Below are 23,967 nucleotides of genomic sequence, written 5' to 3'. Positions count from 1 at the left end.
GGTTGAGGGGGAGACCCTAATTGGCTCCAGGTCTTCTCTTTTTTGTCTACTCCACACTGTTGGGCAATGTTTGTTGGAGTGGTGTTACTCTAATTTGGCTAGTTGGAATGTAATCTGGGAAGGTGGGAAGATTTCAGAAAGAATGGAAAGCTTTTACCTGAGGGTTGTGGGTGTCCCCTAGTCATTGTTGTCAGGCATGGCCTGTGGGTGCTGGGAGGTGCCCTTTGGCCTGACAGACACATTGGGGTGAACACTGGCCAACGGGGCCACAGTGTGCCTGTTGGGATCTTACAGCCAAGGTCCATGCAACAGGGAGGGAGGAATCTTAGGAAACTTTGCACAATGTGTGGTTGTTAACTTGCCCAGGTGATGGGGGTAGAAATTAACCCCTCCCATCTATTAATGAACACCTGCCCAGACTTTATCTGATTTGGTTACATTGGGTGAATCTGACTAATTTGTTTTGCATATCCTCAAGCTGTTAAATTTAACAACTATATAACTTATTTATCCACATTTGGTTGTCTTCTTCCTGGTGTGCTGGCAGTGGACAATCTAGGAATTTTAACTTTGAGTCTGCATTTCCTCAGTTGCATGGTGGTTGTGATCACAATGGAGCAAAATGGAAGGAGAAGCAGCAGCAGCGGTGGTGGGGGAAAGCAGGAGTGACTTTCATTCGTTCTGTTGCCAGTATAGGGAAAATGTGGGAGCCAATTGTTGCTTTCTGAGGTGTGATGACTTACTGCCCATTAATTAATGCCAGCCATGACAGAACAAATCATAATACAAGCACACACTGAAGAAGATGGAAAAGCAGAAGCGACTTGCCAATTGGGAATCCTAGCTCTGTAAATCACTGTGGTGAGCAGGTACCTGCACCGATTTAGATAATGGGATTAGTGTAACAACACACCACATTGCAAGGCAGGTGGGTAGAGGGAGGATTTGAAATTGACTAATGGAGAATTGGCAGTCTTGTATATACTTGTCGACTGAAGTCCCATTCCCTTGCAGCCCTATTGAATGTCAGGTGTGACAAAACATTGTTTCTTCCCACAGGCACCGATAATTGGATAAATATTCTTGTCCCTTTGTAAACTTTGGGTTTGCACATTCTGCCTACTTAGGAGCTAATTTGCATGAAAACAGATTCAAAGCTTAGTTTCATTGAGATCATTCTTCCCAGAGTACCTCTTCAAATGCAAACACATTGGCCGTCATCCTTCCAAAGGATGCCTGACTACTCATGTCTAGGAAGCCCTTACAAAGGATTGCTTTTGGGTCTTAGGCTGAGGGTCACAGGTTCTGCACCCCTACATTAATGCCCCATATTTCTTGTTGTTCTACCTTGTTACAAAGTCCAGAAGAGTTCAGCTATACCTCACCTGTTGGAGAGATGCAACATTAATACAGTGGTACCTCAGGTTAAATACTTAATTCGTTTCGGAGGTCCCTTCTTAACCTGAAACTGTTCTTAACCTGAAGCACCACTTTAGCTAATGGGGCCTCTCGCTGCCACCGCGCCATGGAGCACGATTTCTGTTCTCATCCTGAAGCAAAGTTCTTAACCCGAGGTACTATTTCCCAACACGCACACTGGAGAAGGAGAAGGGAACGACAGAGGACGAGATGGTTGGACAGTGTTCTCAAAGCTACAAACATGAGTCTGACCAAACTGCGGAAGGCAGTGGAAGACAGGAGTGCCTGGCGTGCTCTGGTCCATGGGGTCACGAAGAGTCGGACACGACTAAACGACTAAACAACAACAACAACAACAACAACTATTTCTGGGTTGGCGGAGTCTGTAACCTGAAGCATATGTAACCCGAGGTACCACTGTATTTTGAATGTTGGGGACATTTAAAATATTAAGTTATAGATTTTAGTGATGCAGAAAAGTAGGAAATCTAAGATACTTCTTTTTCCCCTTCTCCCTCCTCATTGCATGGCATTCAAAGCTTTCAGTAGGTGTTAGGACACAGGGCAAATTGGTTATTACCACATAAACGGGGGTTAGAGAGCAACTGTGTGGCGAGGAGCCTCTTGAACTTGCAGGTGTTCCCTGCACAGTTCAGAAACTAAAAATAAAAATAAAAGCGCAGAGCCTCCATGTGTGGAAAAGTCTCCCTGCTTCACAAAGCTGCTCTCTAACTCCTGGAGAACAAGGAGGAAGGCAATGAAGAGGAAGAATTAGGGCTTATATAGACTTACTTTTCGCTCTGCTCTTTCCAGGCACAGAACCGTGCTTAAAAACTCTGTGCCTGAGTGGTTTGGGGCTCCTTTTTGCCCCGCCAAAAAACTACTCTTTAATGCTCAATCAGAGCAAACATCAATCCAGGTTTTCCATGGACTGGCCCTGTCCCTGTGGCTCCCCTCATGAGATCACAGCATGCAGATTAAGAACCAGGAGCAGCTGGCACAGTGAGATGGCATTGCACTAACCCGGGCATTGTGGGAGTGGGTGGTGGCAAAGGCACAGGCAGTCTGATGCTCCTATGCAGCCCGGATCTTGCTGCTGCCTGCAGGGGGGCTATTGGGAGGGTGGCTCTGTGCCCACGCCCAGCAGCTCCTACTGCTCCTGCTAAGGGTGCTTTGTTGTCTTAGATCTGTGTCTCCCCAATTCACACTTGTCTGCCCTACAACCCTGTGGATAGCTCAGTTGGTACACTGTAAGACTCTTAAATCTCAGGGTTGTGGGTAAAAGTTTCCTGCATTGCAGGGGGTTGGACTAGATGATCCTTGTGGTCCCTTCCAACTCTATGATTCTATAAGAAAGTGACAAACTCTGTTATCTTTTCTTTTTTGTCTCAGGACATCTCTTCAGGAAAGAGAGGCTGACAGGACAGGAGGGCTGAGGATAAGAGTCTGGAGAAAAATGTGCCCTGAAAAAGATCTCTCTATTTCCCAGATGTGAGTCTGCACACATCTTGCTTCAAAATGCTAAAAGTACCACTAAAGACGGAGGCCTTATGATCATGATTGCATTAGTCAGTGTCAAAATGAGTTAAGATGGGTAGCAGACCTTATGCCTTCAGTTCCCAGAATGTTTTTGACTGCAAATTCCTCTCAAGATTGTTTTACACTAGTAATAAGTTTAGTCCTGGTGCACTGAATGAATATAAACGCAGCAGCTAAGGGAATCCCACTGTGTATCATTTAATCAGATAATCTGCCTGCATCTAACATCAGGAGAAGGGAACATCACCAGCCATTAAGCTTCCATAAGCAGCTGATGTTTCAACAGCAGTTACTAAATCCTTATTTTAAAATTATACCTCTTGTCAGTTGGGGAATTTATATCCGCAGTGCTTTACTTAAGATTGGCTACTCCTGCAGTTAATAATCATACAGCTGGTAAACTACTTTTTTCTCTCCTTCCTGGCTTTTTGGAGAGGGCTGTGACACTGGAAAAGCTTTATTTCTGAGGGATGTCAGGTTACTTTGGACCATTATGCACATGACCCTCATTTTGGTGCAACCAGCATAAATCAGAAATGGTAGTAGTGGTTACAGTCAGATACAGGCCCATAACAGAGGGGTCATAGAATCCTTTTGTACTGAAATGTGCTTTTTCATAGAATTGTAGACTTGGAAGGGATTCCAAGGGTTGACTAGTCCAATCTCCTGCAATGCAGTAATCTTTCAGCCAACATGGGGCTGGGAACCCACCGCCCTGAGATTAAGAGTCTCATAATCTACTGACTAGGGACGCAGGTGGCGCTGTGGGTTAAACCACAGAGTTTAGGACTTGCCGATGAGAAGGTCGGCGGTTCGAATCCCCATGACGGGGTGAGCTCCCGTTGCTCGGTCCCTGCTCCTGCCCACCTAGCAGTTCGAAAGCACGTCAAAGTGCAAGTAGATAAATAGGTACCGCTCCAGCGGGAAGGTAAACGGCGTTTCTGTGCGCTGCTCTGGTTCGCCAGAAGAGGCTTAGTCATGCTGGCCACATGACCCGGAAGCTGTACGCCAGCTCCCTCGGCCAATAAAGCGAGATGAGCACCGCAACCCCAGAGTCAGTCACGACTGGACCTAATGGTCAGGGTTCCCTTTACCTAATCTACTGACTGAGCTATGTTGCAGCTTCAGCTCCCGTCAGCCCCAGCCAGGCCAAGGGTCCAGAATGATGACATCTAGAGGCCCACACACTCCCTACCGATGCTTTGCACTGATGTGTGTGCTCATGCACACTTCCTCCAGGCAAGCTGTACAAACAAGCTGTCCATACCACGGGTTTTACACTGAATATGTTACAAAATGAATTTCCTTGAACATTAACTTGCATCCTTTGTTTTGGGGGGTGAGTGGGAACCACCACAGAAAACTGAAAGATGCGAGGCATTAAACATTCCTCACTGAAATAGCATTAAGCTATAATTCCGCACTGTTGCAAGCCTACAGTGAAGGGTTGAAGAGTAAAGGCAGAGGGCTGCAAGGAGCCTCAGAGGTCATCCTTCCAAGTCCCTGTAGGATTTACTTGACTGAAGCCACACCCACCAGATGCTCATTTGGGCTCCATGCCTGTGTGATCTTGGCAACATGAAGCAGCCAATCCATATGGTCAGGACTGCATGCTACAGGGGTAATGTCTGCAAGCCAGAACAACATGATTTGGATGAATTGTGTTGGTAGTTCCCATACCAAAACTGCATTTCAATTATTTCATTGTAATATATACTATAGATAACATCTCCAGTTGTTTTATGAGAATGATAATATGTAATATGGATGCATGCAGGATGTTTGTGGTTTTTTTTTGTAGCATCCATATGATGTGTGGGAATTCCTACCCTCTCTTAATATGGAATTAGCATTCAGAAAAAAAGAAAAATCTGGTAAGTTAAAGCAAATGGTTGCCAACGACTTGTTTGCAATATCATATTATAATATGAAACCCCCATCTAGAAGCCTAATTTGATATAGTCAATATTCCTTACACATCATAGGAATGCATCCTTCTGGGAATCAATCACATAACTTGGCCAAACCATGTCATCACTAGCTGCATACATTACCAAGCCAAGTAGAAGCCCCAGTTGTGTGACAATGGGTTGCCACAGGCTCCTGCACCATCGAGAAACTTCAACTGGGCCATGCCTTCCACTTTTGTTCCTGATATGTAAGCAAACAGTTCCTAGGCAACAGCATTTCTAATAACCCATAAAATTAGAGGACTAGCTTGGCTAGCAAGAATTCCAGTATTGCACAGAAGCCACCAGTTGGTTCAGGAGATGATTAAACTGTATGTGAGAGACTCGTGCAAATGGAAGGCAATGGGTTAATTTGGGGGCAACATGCATTTCCATTCTACAGTGGCTGCAAATCAAACCAAGTTTTTGCTGTGATTGTAGTCTCCCATTTCCCACATGTATCAACTGAGATTAAGCTATAAATACTATAAACAGAAAAGCCTCTGACAATTTTCATGAGCATACTGGCTGCATGGATTTCAGTTACACTGAGCAATATTTTCTTTTTTCAGCAGAGGATCGATATGAGAGCTTCATTATAATTTGATGCTTTGCCCCCCCTCCAAAACACACACACACAAAAAAAACACCCTAAGGGCTTTGCATTTCACTTTTTTTTTTCTTTTAAAAACGCCAATATTACAGTAAACAGCTTTGTTTCTCAGTAATCAACCACATGACAATCTGATCTTACCTCTACATAGAGGATAGGAAATATTCCAATCTTATCTCCCAGCATTCCTTCTGCCCAATTATCATCTACTCTCCTGATGACAGTCAAAATTTCATCCTAAAAAAAAATGACAGAGATCACAACATAATATACAAATAGGCAGATTTTCACACTTTGTTTCTATGAGGGGGAGAATGTGCCCTATAAATCACCCACAAAGCAAAACAGAAGAAAGCGCTCCAAGTAGCAACCAAGTCTTCCATAAAGGGAAGACATGGTTAGTTATACTTTTCAACCTATTTTTCCAGCTGTTAATGCAATGGGAAGACCATAGACCAATTATTAGCATTATTTATTAGCCACTGTAAAATAGGAACAGGAATTTCTGTAAGATATACAATATTAGTCATCTTAACGTGTTTGCTTATTTAAAACAATTTATATACCGCTCAAAGAGGTTTGCAACAATGTGTTTGTAGTGTTTTCTAGCAGGGATAGAGATACCTCCAGATATAGGGCGGTATATAAATTCAGTCAATCAATCAAATTACCAAACACCATGAAGATCAGCCAGTATGGCCATTAGCCAAGGATAGTGGGAGGGTGTGGTCCAACTGCAACTGAAGGGTTGTAGGTTTTCCCTCCTTGCCATTTATTTTATTGAATGTTGGTGATGTGTCTCACTTGATAGAAAAAGAATGGATCACCATGTACACCAACCAAGGGGTTAATGTAGTGGTGGGGAACCTGTGACTCTCCAGACATTCATTCATTCATTCATTCATTCATTCATTCATTCATTTACTGCCCTTCATTCGAGGCTCACAGGACGCTTTACAATATAAAAACACAAAAAATGCATAACATAACATAGTAACAAACAAACACCACAGTTTAAAAGTCCATATATTGTTTAATTAGCCAAAGGCTGGGAGAATAGGAATGCTTTTGCCTGGCACCTAAAGATGTACAGTGGTGGATGGACTGACTTCTAGATACTACAGATCTTTAAAGGAATGGTTAGTGCAACCTCTGAAAGAAGTCTGTAATGAAATAATGCAGGGGGAAATGGCACCAGAGTCGTGGAAGGAAGCATTTATTACACTTGTACCAAAAACAGAGACTGAAAAGACTCAGCTCAAGAACTACCGCCCCATATCACTGCTTAATGTGGATTATAAAATTTTTGCAGACATTTTAGCAAAAAGACTAAAAAAAGTGTTAGTGGAAGAGATACATAAAGACCAAGCAGGTTTTCTCCCAGGAAGACATCTCTCTGATAATGTGAGAAATATAATTAACATTATAGAGAAATTGCAAGAGAATATAAACACTAAGGCAGTTTTGATATTTGTGGATGCGGAGAAAGCCTTTGACAATATTTCTTGGACTTTTATGAAAAAGAACTTACAGGGTATGGGGGTGGGCCAAGGTTTTGAAAATGGTATAAGTGCAATATATTCAGAACAAAAGGCAAAATTAATTGTGAACAATGTGGTGACGGAAGAATTTAAAATAGAAAAAGGGACACGACAAGGTTGTCCAATTTCCCCATTGCTTTTTATATCGGTTCTGGAGGTTTTGCTGAACATGATCAGAAGGGACCAGTTGGTTAAAGGTATACAGGTCGGAGCTAGACAGTACAAACTGAGAGCATTTGCAGATGACTTAGTATTGACTTTACAGGAGCCAGAATCTAGTACTAAAAGGGTTTTAGAATTGATTCAAGAATTTGGTCAGGTTGCTGGGTTTAAACTGAATAAGTTAAAAACCAAGGTTTTAGAGAAAAACTTAACACAAACCGAAAGAGAGAGGTTTCAGAATATGACAGGTTTAACAGTGGTCAAGAAAGTTAAATACCTGGGGATCAATATGACAACAAAAAATGGGAACTTATTTAAAGATAATTATGAAAAATGCTGGGGTGAAGTGAAAAAAGATCTAGAAATATGGTCAAATATGAAACTTTCTTTGCTGGGCCATATCGCAGCTATAAAAATGAATGTATTGCCGAGAATGCTGTTTTTGTTTCAGGCATTGCAGATTGTGGACAAGATGGATTGTTTCAAGAAGTGGCAGAGAGATATTTCAAGATTTGTCTGGCAGGGCAAGAAACCTAGAATAAAATTTAAAATATTAACGGATGCAAAGGAAAGAGGCGGATTTGCCCTGCCAGACTTTAAACTTTATTATGAATCAGCAGCTTTCTGCTGGTTGAAAGAATGGCTACTTCTTGAAAACACAGACATTTTGGATTTGGAAGGTTTTAATAATGTATTTGGATGGCATGCATATCTGTGGTATGATAAGGTCAAAGCGCACAAAGCATTTAAAAACCATATTGTTAGGAAAGCATTGTTTAATGTTTGGATAAGGTATAAGGATTTATTGGAAAATAAAACTCCAAGGTGGCTGTCACCGATGGAAGCGAAAGCTCAGAAAAAGCTCAATATGGAGGCTAAATGGCCGAAATATTGGGAAATTTTGGAACAAGATGGAGATAGATTAAAATTGCAGAGTTTTGAGAAACTAAAGAACAAAGTGCGAGATTGGCTCCATTATTATCAGATAATGGAGGCATATAATCTGGATAAGAAAATTGGCTTCTAGGTGGAAAAATCAAAATTAGAAACAGAACTGCTAGAACCCAAAATTAAGAATTTGTCAAGGATGTATAACTTGCTGTTGAAATGGAATACTCAGGATGAAACGGTTAAATCTGTTATGATAAAATGGGCACAAGATGTTGGACATAATATCATGTTCGCTGACTGGGAATGGTTGTGGAACACCGGTATGAAATTTACGGCATGTAATGCCTTAAGAGAGAATATTATGAAAATGATTTATAGGTGGTACATGACCCCGGTCAAGCTTGCAAAAATTTATCATCTGCCCAATAATAAATGTTGGAAATGTAAAGAAAATGAAGGCACATTCTTTCACCTTTGGTGGACGTGCCCAAGGATTAAGGCTTTCTGGGAGACGATATATAATGAATTGAAAAAGGTATTCAAATATACCTTTTTGAAGAAACCAGAGGCCTTTCTTCTGGAAATAGTCGACCAATCGGTGTCAAAGAAGGACAGTACTTTCTTTATGTACGCCACAACAGCAGCAAAAATACTTATCGCAAAATATTGGAAGACACAAGATCTACCCACTCTGGAAGAATGGCAGATGAAGGTGATGGATTACATGGAATTAGCGGAAATGACCGGCAGGATCCGAGACCAGGGGGAGGAGTCAGTGGAAGAAGACTGGAAGAAATTTAAAGATTATTTACAGAGACACTGTAAAATTAATGAACTTTAGAATAATGTTGGATTGAAATTAAGTGGTTTTTAGCTGTAATGAGTTAAAAGAATACGAAAAAATGGGTTTATAAAAGTAAAATTTTAAGACCATAACAATTTAAGAATAAAGATTTGGGTAGAATAGAGGGAAACAAATTGCAGAGCTAATAAATTGAATTGGAATACAAAAAAGAGAGGTATGAGGAGGTCCGAGAAACAAGTAAATGGGAAAATAATGTGATGGAAAGATTGATTGTTTTTAACAGTTTTTATTCTGTCTTTTTTTCTCTTCTCTTTTTGTTTTATTTTTTGTAATGCAAAAATCTTAATAAAAATCTTAATAAAAAATAATAATAAAGATGTACAGTGGTACCTCGGGTTAAGAACTTAATTCGTTCTGGAGGTCTGTTCTTAACCTGAAACTGTTCTTAACCTGAAGCACTACTTTAGCTAATGGGGCCTCCTGCTGCTGCCGTGCCGCCGGAGCACGCTTTCTGTTCTCATCCTGAAGCAAAGTTCTTAACCCAAGGTTATATTTCTGGGTTAGCGGAGTCTGTAACCTGAAGTGTATGTAACCTGAAGCGTATGTAACCCGAGGTACCACTGTATAATGAAGGTGCCAGGCGAACCTCCCTGGCGAGAGCATTCCACAAACGGGGAGCCATTGCAGAAAAGGGAGGGAAGGAGGGAGGAAAGTACAAACTTGCAGAAATTATTGGGGCTCCCCCGAAGGGACCAGGACCCCATAGAGTTGGCACTTATGAAAGGAACCATATGCCAGGTTATACATGAAGCAAGAGCACTGTAACTTGATCCTGCACCAATACTACAGTTTCTAGTATGAACAAAGACTTTCCAACTACTTGAAAGTGTAAAAGAATTACATTATATAAATAATCTATATCTAAATATCCCTGTTATTACTTGTTTCCCAAGATAAAAATGAATTTGTGGCTGCATACACTCCACACATTTCAATAACATAGCTTCCCCCCCACCCCCCAAGAATCCTGGGAACTGTAGTTTAGCCCTCACAAAGTTATGATTTCCATCACCCTTAACATACTGGATCCCAGGATTCCTTGGGTGAAAGTCATGTGCTTTAAACGCATGATGTGTAAGCAGCCTGCAGCTCAGGAAATAGAAAACTGAAATCTATAAGAATATATTGGTTCAAAGTGTTGACCCAAAATCTCTTTCCACTTGTTACATTTGTTTAGTTCATGCAGTCTTTCAGAAGACTGTACTCCGATGACTGAATATATTGAAAAAGGGAGACACATTTCCCGGTTTATTTCCCTCCCACTCCTTCAAAGGCCACCGACTAAGCTGTACCTGCCCAAATCCTACTTCCACTGCAGCTGCGGAATTTGCATATATGCCTGGAGAGAAGTCAGTGTGATGACACTCACTGACACTCACTGGAGAAAAGCACAGCTGTTGCCAGGGTTGTAAGATTGATTTGAGCATCACATTGAGAAATTCTATGGATTACTCCATGTCCTTTTCTGACTGAGAGCAGATTTGAATGTCACATTATATGTGCAAACAGCAGATGTGAGAACATTTGTCTCTGTACTTCCCCACTAATAACGTAACATGCAAATTATTGATTTATGGGTCTCCGAGCTATGTGCAATTCACACTCACAGAAACTAAAAATCTGCATCTGTCAATCCATATTTGATACTGTGGAGCATTCCAAAGAAAAGCACAGGTTTTTACCAAACTCCTTCCTAGAAAATTCAGCACAATCCTGACCCCCCCCCCGCTTTAACTTTGCAACATCCCCTTATTTTGCAAATGTGATGATTTGGCACAATCTGTTCTGGTTCTGCTACTCATGGACAGGGACATGGAGCACTGAACGTAGGGCAGTACCACCCTAACCACTGGGAATCTTTCTCAGCCTTCTGTCTAGCTTCTGAGATCACAGCAGGGGTTGCCCACAAAATTTCAAGCACATATTTATAGCTGTTCCAAGTGCTAGAAAAGTCAAAATAACGAAGAAAGACGAAGATTCTCGGGAAGCCAGAACGCTTGCCCAATGCCACATTTTGTGTTTGTTGTGGAATTACAGCACACACCCATCCCATCCCTGACTGTGATCAGTTTCCACAGGTTCCCAGAGTTTATCTCAAGCCATGGGTTGATTTCTGTCCATCCTGACTGGCTCTTTATGTTCATTTTTACTTTTAAAAAAGATTAGACAAATTCATGAAGAATATGTCTATTTGTTAACATGCGTCGTTGATCACGTATACACACAACGAAGTGTAGACGTGTATCCAATCAATGTACCTTATAATATCTTCAGCTCAGAGTCATGGCATGTCAGAGGAAGAGTTACACTGATACGAGACAGAATTACAATCAGGCGACACATGAAAGTTTGCATGAAAACAACAAATGACCACAAAATATGGAAGTCTAACAAGGATGCATGGTCAGTAGAAGGAAATATCAGTACTGTGCAGGCAGAGGGTAGCTTGGACCAATAGCTGTTTTAGTATACCCAGTAGAGCCAGTGTGGTGTAGTGGTTAAGAGTGGTGGACTCGTAATCTGGTGAACCGGGTTTGCTTCCCCACTCCTCCACATGCAGCTGCTGAGTGACCTTGGGCCAGTCACACTTCTTTGAAGTCTCTCAGCCCCACTCACCTCACAGAGTGTTTGTTGTGGGGGAGGAAGGGAAAAGAGAATGTTAGCCGCTTTGAGACTCCTTCGGGTTGTGATAAAGCGGGATATCAAATCCAAATTATTCTTCTTCTTCTAGTTATACAGTAGTTATACAGAGAGGGAGAGAGAGACAAGGGAATTACTGTTGCCAAGTAAGAAGAGAGAAGGGCACTGGGGATCTGGCAAGCTGCATGACAGACCTTGATGTAACAGGGTGAACCTGTGTTGAGATATAAGTGGCATGGGATTTGGGCAGGATAGAGAGTTTGGACAGGCTACTAGGGAAGTTACAGAGGAAGACTGAAAGCACATATTTTTGCCAGTTCCAGAGAGAAGGGAACCTTTGGGAGCTGCCCCTTGGTGGGTGGCTTCCATTCCCATGCAACAGCGAGGAACCAACGCGGGCAAGTCTTTTAGGCTCCCTTGAGTCCTAGATGGTGAAGGCTCCAAAGAAACACAAAATTGCCTCCTCCCCAAACCCTGCTAATTGGTGAACAAAAGAGATGTCTTGAAGGAAAAGCACAAGGCTGGGGAATCCGTCAGGTTCCCAACTAAAGAAACAAAACAACAAAGGGTTGGGAACACTGGGGGAGAAAGAGAGGGTCCCTATTTGCATGTGGTCTGCCTAGTGGAGTGAGTGCGAGATACAAACCACCCAAAGACCCCTTCCATCCACTTCAGGAAAATCCACATGTTTACCTGTGTTTAGTCTACAGACCTAATGAAGTGCATCTTTTCTTCACTACTTGCTAACCCACACAGCATATTGATTTCCATGGGAAACTTGTTATTTCAAACGCACCTTCCATTGTTTTGCAGTGACACTTTATGTTATTTCTTCTGTTTATTGTAGCCAAAAGGCTTCAGAATTAGTCACTCTCTGACAATCTCCTCCCAAAGGTATTGTTAAGATGAGCAATTCCATTTTATAACTACTGCCAGAAGCTATGCCGAAGATCCATAATTTCAATCAAGATTGATTTACAAAAGAAAAGGTGGGATCATCTCTTTGTTGGGTGGGTGGGTGGGGGAATAAATGAAATTATGTCTCAAACCCAGATATACCACATGGCATGGCATGAATTAAGGTCATTTTATTGAGAAAGCACAACCAAAATGATTAATGGAAAAATTTGAATGACGGCAGAATGGCATCACAGCATGCAGTGTTCTGCTGTCACTATTGTCAATATTTGCCAGCTGGTAGTAAATGCTTGCGCCCATTTATAGCCATACAAAAAGAAAACACTCTTTTCAGGATTGATTGCTAAAGATATAATGCTGGTATTTTCATTGTGCACAGTTATTACCAATAGAAAAATAATTCTAGCTTGATAAAGTGGGGATTCAGGGTGGCATTCAGCATAATAATAGTTGAATACTATGCATGGTCATTCACTCCCCTTTCTCCCAGCTCTAAAATTGATCACTTGCACAACAGGCCTCCTATATATTATATTAAGTGAGTTAGTTCTAACTTTAATTGTTGAGTAATGCTCTGAACTGAATGAGAAATCAGTGTTAGGAGTGCATGCCTGGCCATGCCATTTGTCACCAGCTAAAAGTTCAGAAACGCGGGTGGCACTGTGGGTTAAACCACAGAGCCTAGGACTTGCCGATCAGAAGGTCGGCGGTTCGAATCCCCATGACAGGATGAGCTCCCGTTGCTTGGTCCCTGCTCCTGCCAACCTAGCAGTTCGAAAGCACGCCAAAGTGCAAGTAGATAAATAGGTACCGCTCCGGCGGGAAGGTAAACGGCATTTCCGTGCGCTGCTCTGGTTCACCGGAAGCGGCTTAGTCATGCTGGCCACATGACCCGGAAGCTGTACGCCGGCTCCCTCAGCCAATAAAGCGAGATGAGCGCCACAACCCCAGAGTTGGTCACAACTGGACCTAATGGTCAGGGGTCCCTTTACCTTTACCTTAAAAGCTCAGAAAGGCCTGGGAAATATCTCTTTATGGGAATCAATGTATAGGAAAGGAATTTGACAGCCCTAGGCAGCAGAGTCAACAGCTACGGATGGTCAGACAACATATGGAGAGTCAGGTGAGAGGTGCATTTTGCATGGTGCTTATGCTTGTTTTTACAATATTTCCCCAATTGCTGCTATACAGACAAACCAGCTATGCCATAGAAGAATACAAGCTCCTGCTCTTTAATTGAGTAATTGCCTGCTATCATGGCCCAGGCCATCTCTTCCTCGATCCTTTTTTTTGGGGGGGGGAATGAGGAAGGAGACTCTACATATGCTCAGAGGTGATCTGAAGGAGGAGGATTTTTGAAAACAAAAGCTGATAATGAGAGCTAGGAAGCATTTTTTAATTCAAAGGTCAACAGACTGCTATTTGCTTAATTACTGGAAGAATAATAATAATATTATAATATTTTTTTATTTGTACCCCGCCCATCTGGCTGGGTCTCCCCAACCACTCTGGGCGGCTTCCAACAAAGATTACAAATACATTAAAATGTCACACATTAAAAATTTCCCTGAACATGGCTGCCTTCAGATGTCTTCTAAATGTCAGGTAGTTGTTTATCTCTTTGACATCTGATGGGAGGATGTTCCACAGGGCGGGTGCCACTACCAAGAAGGCCCTCTGCCTGGTTCCCTGTAGCTTTGCTCTGTAGCTTTTCTATGTTGTGGGGGACAACATAGAAACATGGCAAATGGGGACGGGAAAGAAAATCTGGAGCGGCTTCTGAGTTTCTGGATTGGAAGGGCTGACCTGAATCCTACTGTAAAAGAAATAGTTGCAACGACACACCACATTATTTTATAGTAATATGTTTCGCTAGTGAATTTGAAAGACTGGACCCTGGAATGCATTCATTAATGTAGTCACTTCTAAATATCCCACATAATGCTTTAAGTGAATCAGATTGTGATTTAACAGAAGGCCAAACACTCCTCATACTGTTCTTATTTATGCAGGGTTTGACACATGCAACCCTACAGACTTCACTGCAGAGTCATTAATGGAAATGAGATTGAAATCCAGCCCAGGGTCTCCAGGATGCATATAAGGCCCCCTCTCTTTCCCAGCCACATCAAAATGAAAACGTGAAGCCTAAAATTCCTCTGACTGACAGAACCATATCAGTAACAACACAGAGCTTGTGCCATTCACGCAGGAGCTGAGCTAACTGACTTCAACAGTGTGTGGAATCTGAAATCCATCTAAACAGGAACAGCTTCATCAGCAAGGTGACAGCTACAATTAGCATAGAAAAGCCTGATGAAATAAAGACAGAGTGAAGTCCCGAGATGAGAAATAGATTATCCAGCTGTCAGAGAAGACAGGAGACAAAAACACAGTTACTAGGGTGACAGGGTGCATTGTAGGAAAGAAGCTGTAGGAATAATAATAAAAGAAATGCTGTGGAGAAGCAATCAAAGTCCCCGAGGCAAAACAAAGCAGCAACTGGTAAAGGAGGATGGCAACACGATCAAAGATGGATGAGAAAGCCGTTATAAATGCTTACTTGGAGGGGAAAACCTTGTATTTGAAAATGACACCACATATACACAAAGGAGTAGGACAGCTGTAACGCACCGGTGGAAACAGCAGCAAGTCGTTCGTCAACTAATGTCAAAAAGTTACTCCAGGAAAGTAAAATGCAGGAACGTGTTTATGAAAATATGCCATTTCCATTATGGCTACCATAGAGAAGCAACAATATGCATAAGTGATTGGTTATTATTTAGAGAGCCGCCAAGCCCTCTAAGTAGTTGGAGCACAGAGGGATTAGGATTAAAAGTGCTAAGGTTCCTTTGGTCAGAGTGATATTCACAGACCTTTGATGAATCCTATGAATGCATCATCATATGATTATATCAGTGTTTAACCACATCCTGGGAAAATGTTGTTTTCTCTCTGCTTTCCTCTCATGAAGTCTCTGTTCACCCAAACCCAAACTTCAGCTGTATCATATCGCATTAGACTGCTGCGGTAAAGAGCTAGGTGAACATTAATCCATTCATCTAGTCCCATACAATTCCTAACAGCAGTGCCATTTTTCTAGAAAAAGAGGTGCCGGAACACACAATGAATGCCCCTTCATTCTCTTAGAGAGGTGCCAGAACCCACCTGAGAGGTGCCGGAACTGAGTTCTGGTTGAGAAAAAGCCCTGCCTAACACACCTCTAACTTGCTGTTCTTACATAGAGTAACTAAGATGGTGTCAGTTGTTTCCATAACAATGTTTTCTAGGCTTTTCCCTTTGGACAGTAAGGGCTAATGCAACAGCCACTCTTATGACCAATCCATTTTCAGTTTCATAAAGTAACCTATATTCAACAAAAGCTGAAGGGTAAGCTCTGAATTGAGAAGGAATTTCCTGTTTGCTGGTGAAGAACCTTTTCCCCCAGTGCACATCCTCTGTGGCCTGGATGCAGAAGTTGCTCTCTGAGGGGCTACGGACTGACAGCGCTGCCATATAGCAGGGAGTTCAGCTTGATGGGCCTTTACTCCCTCTTCTGGGATTCTAAATTAATCCCATCCTGTCTTATGAACATACTTGAATTTAAGCACTTTAACTCTCATGCATGAGAATCTGACAGGCCTAAAACCAGCTTGGCCATGTCACAGAATTTCAGAGGATCCACAAATAATAATAATATATGGGAAGAATTTCTCCTTCTTCACTGTAAACACTGAGATGTGCTGCTATAATAAATAAAACAAGCATGGCCAAAGGTTTTGACTCTTTTCCTGTGGTTTCCTTTGGAACTAACAAACATTCTGAATCACAGAGATGCTCATTAGGAGGGGAAGCAACATTTCACACTACCTTGGTGAAGGTCAAACAGTCCTTGTCTTGATCCTTGTCCTTTATTTCAAAGTCATAAAGTGCTTTGCCCTGAGGTGGAGCTGGTGGGAGGGGCTTGACACACTGGATATAGCTTGCTGGGAAAAAGCCATGATTTCCATTCAGTTCCCCGTGATACCAATTCTCGTCTACTTTTCGTCGCAGTATAATAATGTCTCCTTTGTTAAACTTGAGGTCACCAGGTTCCTTGCCTTCATAAGCATAGAGAGCTTTTCCGTAGGGAAGTTGAGAGTTCTGCAGCAACAACAAAAGGAGGATATGATGCAATGTGATTAAATCAATTCTCATACCAGCATATACTCTTTTACATTTTTATTATTATAACTTGATTTATACACCAAGCATATTTCAGCATTATTAGATTCAAGTTTTGTTGTCCTTTGGCGGTCATATATGGCTGATCTGCTCACTGCCAAACCCAAAGCACATGGGGTTGTATTCAACTAACTCTCATTCAGAAAATACTTATTGAAATGAATGAACATAACTTAATCATGACCACTAATTTCAATGGGTCTACTCTGAGTTATAAGTTAGTTGACCCATGGGAAGAAACAACTGTCACAAAAGAAGACTGACCTTTCCATCAGCAGTAGTTACTTTTCTTGGCTGCTTAGTGTTACTAAAATATTTAAACATAATGCTATTTAGTTTACAATTCTATCTTCTAGTTTTGTAACTTTTGATTTCCAAGTACACACTTTCCCTTTCTCTTCATAATATTGCTCAATAAATGATAAAATATTCATGTAAATGGCACACAAATGTTCCCAAATCTTGTTATGTCATCCTCATGTCACACGTTAATATACACTTCTCATGTGAAATAACATATTGGCCGCCTTGCAGATTTCTGAGGGTGGGGAATTATCCTATAGAGACACAACATAGGTACCTGGACTTTGTTTAAACTAATCCTCATTGATTAAAAAGTCAACAGTTAACACTGTTTTGCTTTGGCCTGGATGATAACTTTTCAGCTTGCACCCCTTTTCAATCACAGAATTAGCCTAATGAAAAGTATCATCTTTAGCTCATTCATTTTTCTATGACTAACTAACAAAGATAAAGAATTGTTTTTTAAAACAATATGAAGGATTTCAGTTAGGACCACTACCTATATAGCAAATTCACAATCTGGGAAATGACAGCATGGATAGCTTCAGTGATAACTAAAGAAATGCAGATCCTTGTTTCAAATCCTTTTATTTTCCTCCCTAATCTGTCCCTGATTTGTTTCATCCACCAAGCATTCAAATAATGAAGACCAGATAAGCTGGCCTTGGTACTTTGGAATAGTTTATTGGTTTCAGTAAGAGCCTTGAAAGATTTTGATTCGATTTGTCCTGGTACAAATCATTAAAAAAAAAAATGTTTCATGACACAGACCACAACTGCACATCACAGTAAACCATAAACCATGCTTTATAGCCCACCTTGCTCCCGCTCCTCGCTGGGAGGAAAGAAAATATTATAACTGTCTTAGAATTACGTTCAAACCTGGGGCTGTGGATTACTTCATTTCAAACAAGCCATGAAGTGAAGCCAGGGTTTGCTTTTGGTTTACCAATCATGTTGTTTTTTTTAGCAAACACTGGTTTTGGTGTAACTCTAAGCCAGGGGTGGTGTTTATTTCCTCCATGAACTATTGGGGAGGAAAAATGTGGGTAAGATTTCCTTGTGGAAAATGGTCTATGGTTTAGTATAATGTGCAAATGAGCATCATAACCAGGACTTGTATAAACTCAATTATTAAAGTCTGTTTCAGCACACCAAAATTCTTTGTGTAGGGTATTCAATATTAATTTATCAATTATCCATAAAATGCATTAATCGCTTTTCTGCCTAGAAAGCGATCCAAGGCAATGTAAAATTCATTACAGATAAAATTAAAAACAACAACACTGAACGCTTGTAACGATAAAACAAGATGCAATAATGTTCATATGGATTGTCCCTAAGAGTCAGGGGAATACTCATTAAAAAGCAAGCAAAACCAAAACATAAAACACCCCCCTTTCACCCAAATCCAGCTCCACTTTTATGTTGTAGCCAGTCTCTTGATCTAATACAGTGTGGTGTAGTGGTTAAGAGCGGTAGTCTCGTAATCTGGGAAACCGGGTTCGCGTCTCCGCTCCTCCACATGCAGCTGCTGGGTGACCTTGGGCCAGTCACACTTCTCTGAAGTCTCTCAGCCCCACTCACCTCACAGAGTGTTTGTTGTGGGGGAGGAAGGGAAAGGAGAATGTTAGCCGCTTTGAGACTCCTTAAAGGGAGTGAAAGGCGGGATATCAAACCCAAACTCTTCTTCTTCTCTTCTAATTCTTGCACTTCCTCAACAATGGAATACATCAACAAAAGGGGAACTATCCAGTGCAGGATTGATGTGCTGGAATAGAAATGCCTGCCAGGATAGTGAAAAGAGGCAAATAATCTTTGCTCATAGCTGATGTCCATTTCACATGTTACATTTTACATCTCAAATGTATTCCTACGAATGTGTATGTATGTACATGCAAGGGACAGGTGTTCGCAATCAGGCTGGTACTCTTGTCTGCATCTCAAGTGTAAACTGTGGCAAACTCTGGTATATGATGTGGAATCACAGAATCATAGTATTGTAGAGTTGGAAGGGACCCTAAGAGTCATCTAGTCCAACCCCCTGCAATGCAGGAATCTCAGCTAAAGCATCCATGACAGAGGGTCATCCAACCTCTGCTTAAAAACCTCCAAGGAAGGAAAGTCCAATGTGTGAAAGGACCCTGAATAAAGGAAGCAGCAGAATTCCATTACTAAACTAGCATCATGGCAACTCATGTCACCACTGCCTCTCTTATTTCCTGCAGCTGCCCTGATTTATTGTTTTTTTAAAAAAGTTTTCCAGAAAATGTAGCTTCACAATAAAGCACCTCCTCCACCCAAAAGGAGAGCACAAGGGGAATTGATTAGTCATATTGATTGCCCCATGCATTTCTTACATTAACAAGAAATAAAACAAGAATGCCCATCTACTATGGATTTAAGTCTGTCACAAAAATGGCAAGAGTTGGAGGGCAAGGGAGCATAGAAAAGTCACTACTCCGTCTATGTCAATGTATTCCTGCACAGTGCTGGATTCTGCAGAAGGTTTCTTTACTGTTTCAATCAATCAGTGCTGACAAGAAAGCCCGAAGCATTAATAGAGAAAGAGAAAGAGAGAAGTATTTTAGCGAGGTCCTAATGATATGCTGGAAACTCAATCATTCTGCATTTATGTTTCAGCCAAATCAAACAGTAGCACTTAAGAAACTACCTGCTGGCAAATTGACAAACAACAATCACAAGGCAATTAAATGGTAACGAGAAGCCTGCAACCGGTGAATTGGGTGGTTAGTTTAAATCAATATATGAAATTTCACTCTCCACTATCTGCTGTCCTCTGCCTCTTTGGCAGCCTAGTCCACACTGGTCAGACCTCAAAAACTCTCTGGCTTATCCATCTTCAACAGTGCCCAACTCCTCTTGCTCCTTGACCTGACGTCAGCGCTACTTTCTCCCTGGCTTCTCCTTCTCCCCCAACTCCATGTCTCCATTACTGTTATGTACTGAGTTGAATAGGATTCAGAATGCAGCAGTCTGATTGGTCCTAGAACAATGCAGCAGTATGATTGGTTGGCAGGAACTACCCAATCATGCTCCAGATAGAAGTGAATCCACAACCTGATTGGCTTACAGTAGAATTCCGGAATTAGCCAATCATGTGCAGCCCATTGTGTAAATAATGTATATAAAGCAGATACTTTGAGGGGACTTTCATTCATTCCTCCTCACCACTATGAGCTGAATAAAGAGCATGAAATCACTTTGCGACTCTGAGTATATTTCACTGGCGACGAGGATGGGATCCCGCTGAGCTGACTGCCACACACAGCACCGCAGCACCGCCACCTGCCGCACCGCTGCCTCGCACCGTGTATCCAGGCTTCAGCTCCGGGACACAAGGAACTCAGAATGGCAACCGACAACAGCTTCTCGCCATTCAACCCAGCATCTGGAGACTGGGAAGCGTACGCCTCCCGTTTCACCTTCCTCCTAGAAGCCAAAGGGGTCACCGACGAAGAAGACGCCAAGAAGAGGGCGATATTCTTCAGCGTCTGCGGAGAGGAGACGTTTGAAATTGCCCGGGCCCTCCTTGCGCCTGAAGACGTCGCTACTGTTCCATACAAAACAATAATGGAACAGCTGAAGGGGCACTTTTCGCCGCAGCCCTCAGTGGTGGCTCGTCGAAATGCCTTCTACGCAAAGCGGCAAGCCCCTGGGGAAACCATAACTGGGTTTGTGACCTCTCTCCGCCAAGCCGCCCGGTTCTGCAACTTCTCAGAGCTGGAGAACATGCTTCGTGACCGCCTCGTCGGTGGCCTGAAGGATGAGAAGCTGCAACGACGCCTGTACGCTAAGAAGGACCTAACGTTCCAGGTCGCTCTGGAGGAGGCCCTGGCAACGGAAGCTGCTGAGAGGTCGACGCAAGAGGCACGGCCGAGCCAGCTGTCCCAACCGAGGGTCCACCACGAAGACCTCACCGATGACTCAGGATCCGACAGGGAGGAGGTGCACCGAGTACAGCAGCGCACTCAAGCAGCCCACATACCACAGCTGCCTCGACGAGGAGGGAACTGCGCAAGCTGTGGAGAAAGTCACGAGAGGAGGACCTGCCGTTTCCGCAACGCAGAGTGCAGGCAGTGCAGAAAATTGGGACACATCGCCCGGGTGTGTCGGGCTCGGCCCACCCGACGCCAGGCATCAGATGACCAATCCAAGAGCCCCAGGTCCCGGGGCCCAACGCACCAAGGCAACTCGACAGAGCTCACGGACTTCCAGGTATACCAGTTGCCCCACCCCAACGTAGAGAAAATTTATGTTGACGTACAGATAGAGGGGGCCCCATGCCGCATGGAGCTTGACACGGGTTCAACTCTATCCATAATCTCGGCAAGGACCTTAAGGAAACTGTGTCCTACTGGGGGTCCCAAACTCAGGCCGGCCCCATTCACCCTCCGGGACTTCCAAAAACGTAAGGTCCCCACAATGGGGGTGGGGACCTTCAGGGTGCAATACCGAGGGCGGACGCGGCAACTGGACTTGCTTGTGGTCAAGGGCCCCTACATTAGCTTACTGGGATTAGCATGGTTTGGACCACTGGGGCTAGCCGTCACCGGGGTGAACCACACTAGCTTACAAGTGGACGTGGACGCCATATGCAAGGAATTTCCGGGGGTTTTCGATGGGAAATTGGGACAGTATACGGGCCCCCCCATTGCTCTACAGCTTGACCCCGCAGTACGACCGGTCAGGCTCAAGGCCCGCCGGGTCCCGTTCGCCCTGAAACCTCGTATAGACGAGGAATTGGACCGGCTCGTGGAGCAAGGAGTGCTGGAGCCGGTGCCTAATGCCCCCTGGGAAACCCCAATCGTCACGCCCGTCAAGCCTAATGGTTCAGTCCGCATCTGCGCAGACTACAAATGTACCATAAACAAGGCCCTCACGGCCCATGCATACCCAGTGCCAGTGGTCAGCCATGTTCTTGCCACCCTGGCTGGGTCGAAAATTTTTGGCAAGCTGGACTTGGCCCAAGCATATCAACAGCTGCCAGTAGATGAGGCCACAGCAGAGGCACAGACGATTGTGACGCACAGAGGAGCATTCAGGTTAAAGCGGCTGCAATTCGGTGTCAGCGTGGCACCAGGCATATTCCAGAATCTAATGGACTCTCTACTTAAAGGGATTCCTGGCGTCACCCCCTTCTTCGATGATGTGTTGATTGCCGGGCCCACACCAGAGGAGTTTGAGGACCGCCTCCGCACCGTTCTGCACCGTTTCCAGACGGCGGGTCTCAAGGTGAAGCGGGAAAAATGTCTACTAGGAGTGCCTCAGGTGGACTTTCTGGGATTTATGGTGGACGCAGAAGGGGTCCACCCGACTGGGGACAAGGTACGGGCCATTTGTGATGCCCCAGCGCCCAAGAACAAGACTGAACTTCAGGCCTTCTTGGGACTATTGAACTTTTACCATTCCTTCCTTCCCCACAAGGCGGCGGTAGCAGAGCCCCTACACAGACTCCTGGACAAGCGGGCCCCTTGGGTGTGGGGCCAGCGCCAGGAGGCCGCATTCCAGGCAGTCAAGGACTTGCTTGTCTCAAACTCGGTCTTGGCACACTTCGACGAGAGGCTGCCGGTGGTGCTAGCATGCGATGCCTCGCCCTATGGAATTGGCGCTGTCCTGGGACACCAACTCCCGGATGGAAGAGAGGTACCGGTGGCATACTTTTCCCAGACACTCAACGCAACCGAGCGGAACTACTCGCAAATCGACAAGGAGGGATTGGCAATCGTGAAGGGAGTAAAAAAATTCCATGATTTCTTGTACGGGCGGCCCTTGCTTGGCTTATTTGCCCCTGAAAAGCAGACCCCCCAAGTGCTGTCTCCTCGCGTCCTCAGGTGGTCAATTTTCCTTGCCAGCTACCAGTATGCACTGATTCACCGTCCGGGGAAGGCGATGGGCCATGCGGATGCCCTCAGCAGGCTACCACTACCGGAAACAGGCCCCGACCCAGCACCTGCACAAGAGGTTATGAGCCTGGAGCTGCTTCCCGACCGCCCCATTCAGGCACAAGAAGTTGCACACCATTCCAAGAAAGATAGGGTCATCTCCCGGGTCCTGGACTGGGTGTGGAGGGGATGGCCCAGCAGCAGCCCCGGGCCAGAATTCGCCGGCTACACAACCCGCAAACATGAACTGTCGGCCCACAAGGGGTGCCTGTTATGGGGAAGCAGGGTCGTTGTTCCCCAGCCCCTCCGCCAAAGGGTCCTCACAGCCCTACACGAGACACACCCAGGGGTAGTAAGAATGAAGGCCCTTGCCAGGAGTTATGTGTGGTGGCCGGGGATCGACAGAGAGATAGAGGCCTGGGTCAAACACTGCCAGGCCTGCCAAGAATCCCGCCCAGATCCCCCAAGGGCCCCAGTCCAGTCCTGGGAGTCCGCCCGAGCACCATGGTCACGCCTGCATGTGGACTTCGCTGGCCCCTTTCAGGGGAAAACATTCTTCATAGTGGTGGACTCCTACACCAAATGGCTGGAAGTCGCACTGGTACCGTCCACTTCTACGTCCGCAGCCATCCGGGTACTACGCAGGCTGTTTGCAACCCACGGGCTCCCTGACACTCTCGTCTCAGACAACGGGACTGCATTTACGTCAGGAGAATTCCAAACCTTCACAGCGCAGAACGCCATCCGCCACATCCGTTCGGCGCCATTCCATCCTGCCACCAATGGCCAAGCAGAACGCATGGTGCGGACCACCAAGGACACCCTTCGCCGCATGACGCAAGGGGATTGGGAGTACCGCCTTGCCACATTCCTTCTAGCACAGCACAGCACCCCCAGCTCAACAACTGGCCGGAGCCCCGCTGAACTACTAATGGGTCGGCGCCTTGCAATCAGATTGGACCGCATTCACCCCGATAGAGCTCAGGATGAGGTAGTG

At 44.1% G+C, this 23,967-nt stretch overlaps 1 protein-coding gene and 1 long non-coding RNA gene across 4 annotated transcripts in view; one reads left to right on the top strand and one right to left on the bottom strand.

Moving 5' to 3' along the window:
- SH3RF3 (SH3 domain containing ring finger 3) overlaps positions 1 to 23,967 on the bottom strand; it is a 228,674-nt gene that overhangs the window by 68,479 nt on the left and 136,228 nt on the right. For 2 of the 3 annotated variants that reach the window (XM_053384306.1, XM_053384308.1), the window contains exons 2-3: positions 16,408 to 16,680; positions 5,662 to 5,757 (exon numbers count right to left, since the gene is read on the bottom strand). In XM_053384306.1, the coding sequence (XP_053240281.1) occupies positions 5,662 to 5,757; positions 16,408 to 16,680 (369 nt within the window). The remainder of the gene's footprint in view (positions 1 to 5,661; positions 5,758 to 16,407; positions 16,681 to 23,967) is intronic. The other variant, XM_053384307.1, reaches the window with a different exon arrangement.
- Positions 342 to 15,256, top strand: LOC128411847 (uncharacterized). Its single transcript, XR_008329931.1, has 3 exons — positions 342 to 869; positions 2,812 to 2,910; positions 14,550 to 15,256. It is a non-coding gene; the product is annotated as an uncharacterized LOC128411847 (long non-coding RNA).

Source organism: Podarcis raffonei, chromosome 4 (assembly GCF_027172205.1).
Source record: "Podarcis raffonei isolate rPodRaf1 chromosome 4, rPodRaf1.pri, whole genome shotgun sequence".
Classification (NCBI taxonomy): domain Eukaryota; kingdom Metazoa; phylum Chordata; class Lepidosauria; order Squamata; family Lacertidae; genus Podarcis; species Podarcis raffonei.
Note: the sequence above shows the minus strand (reverse complement) of the source record. Positions and strands in the feature narration are given on the sequence as shown.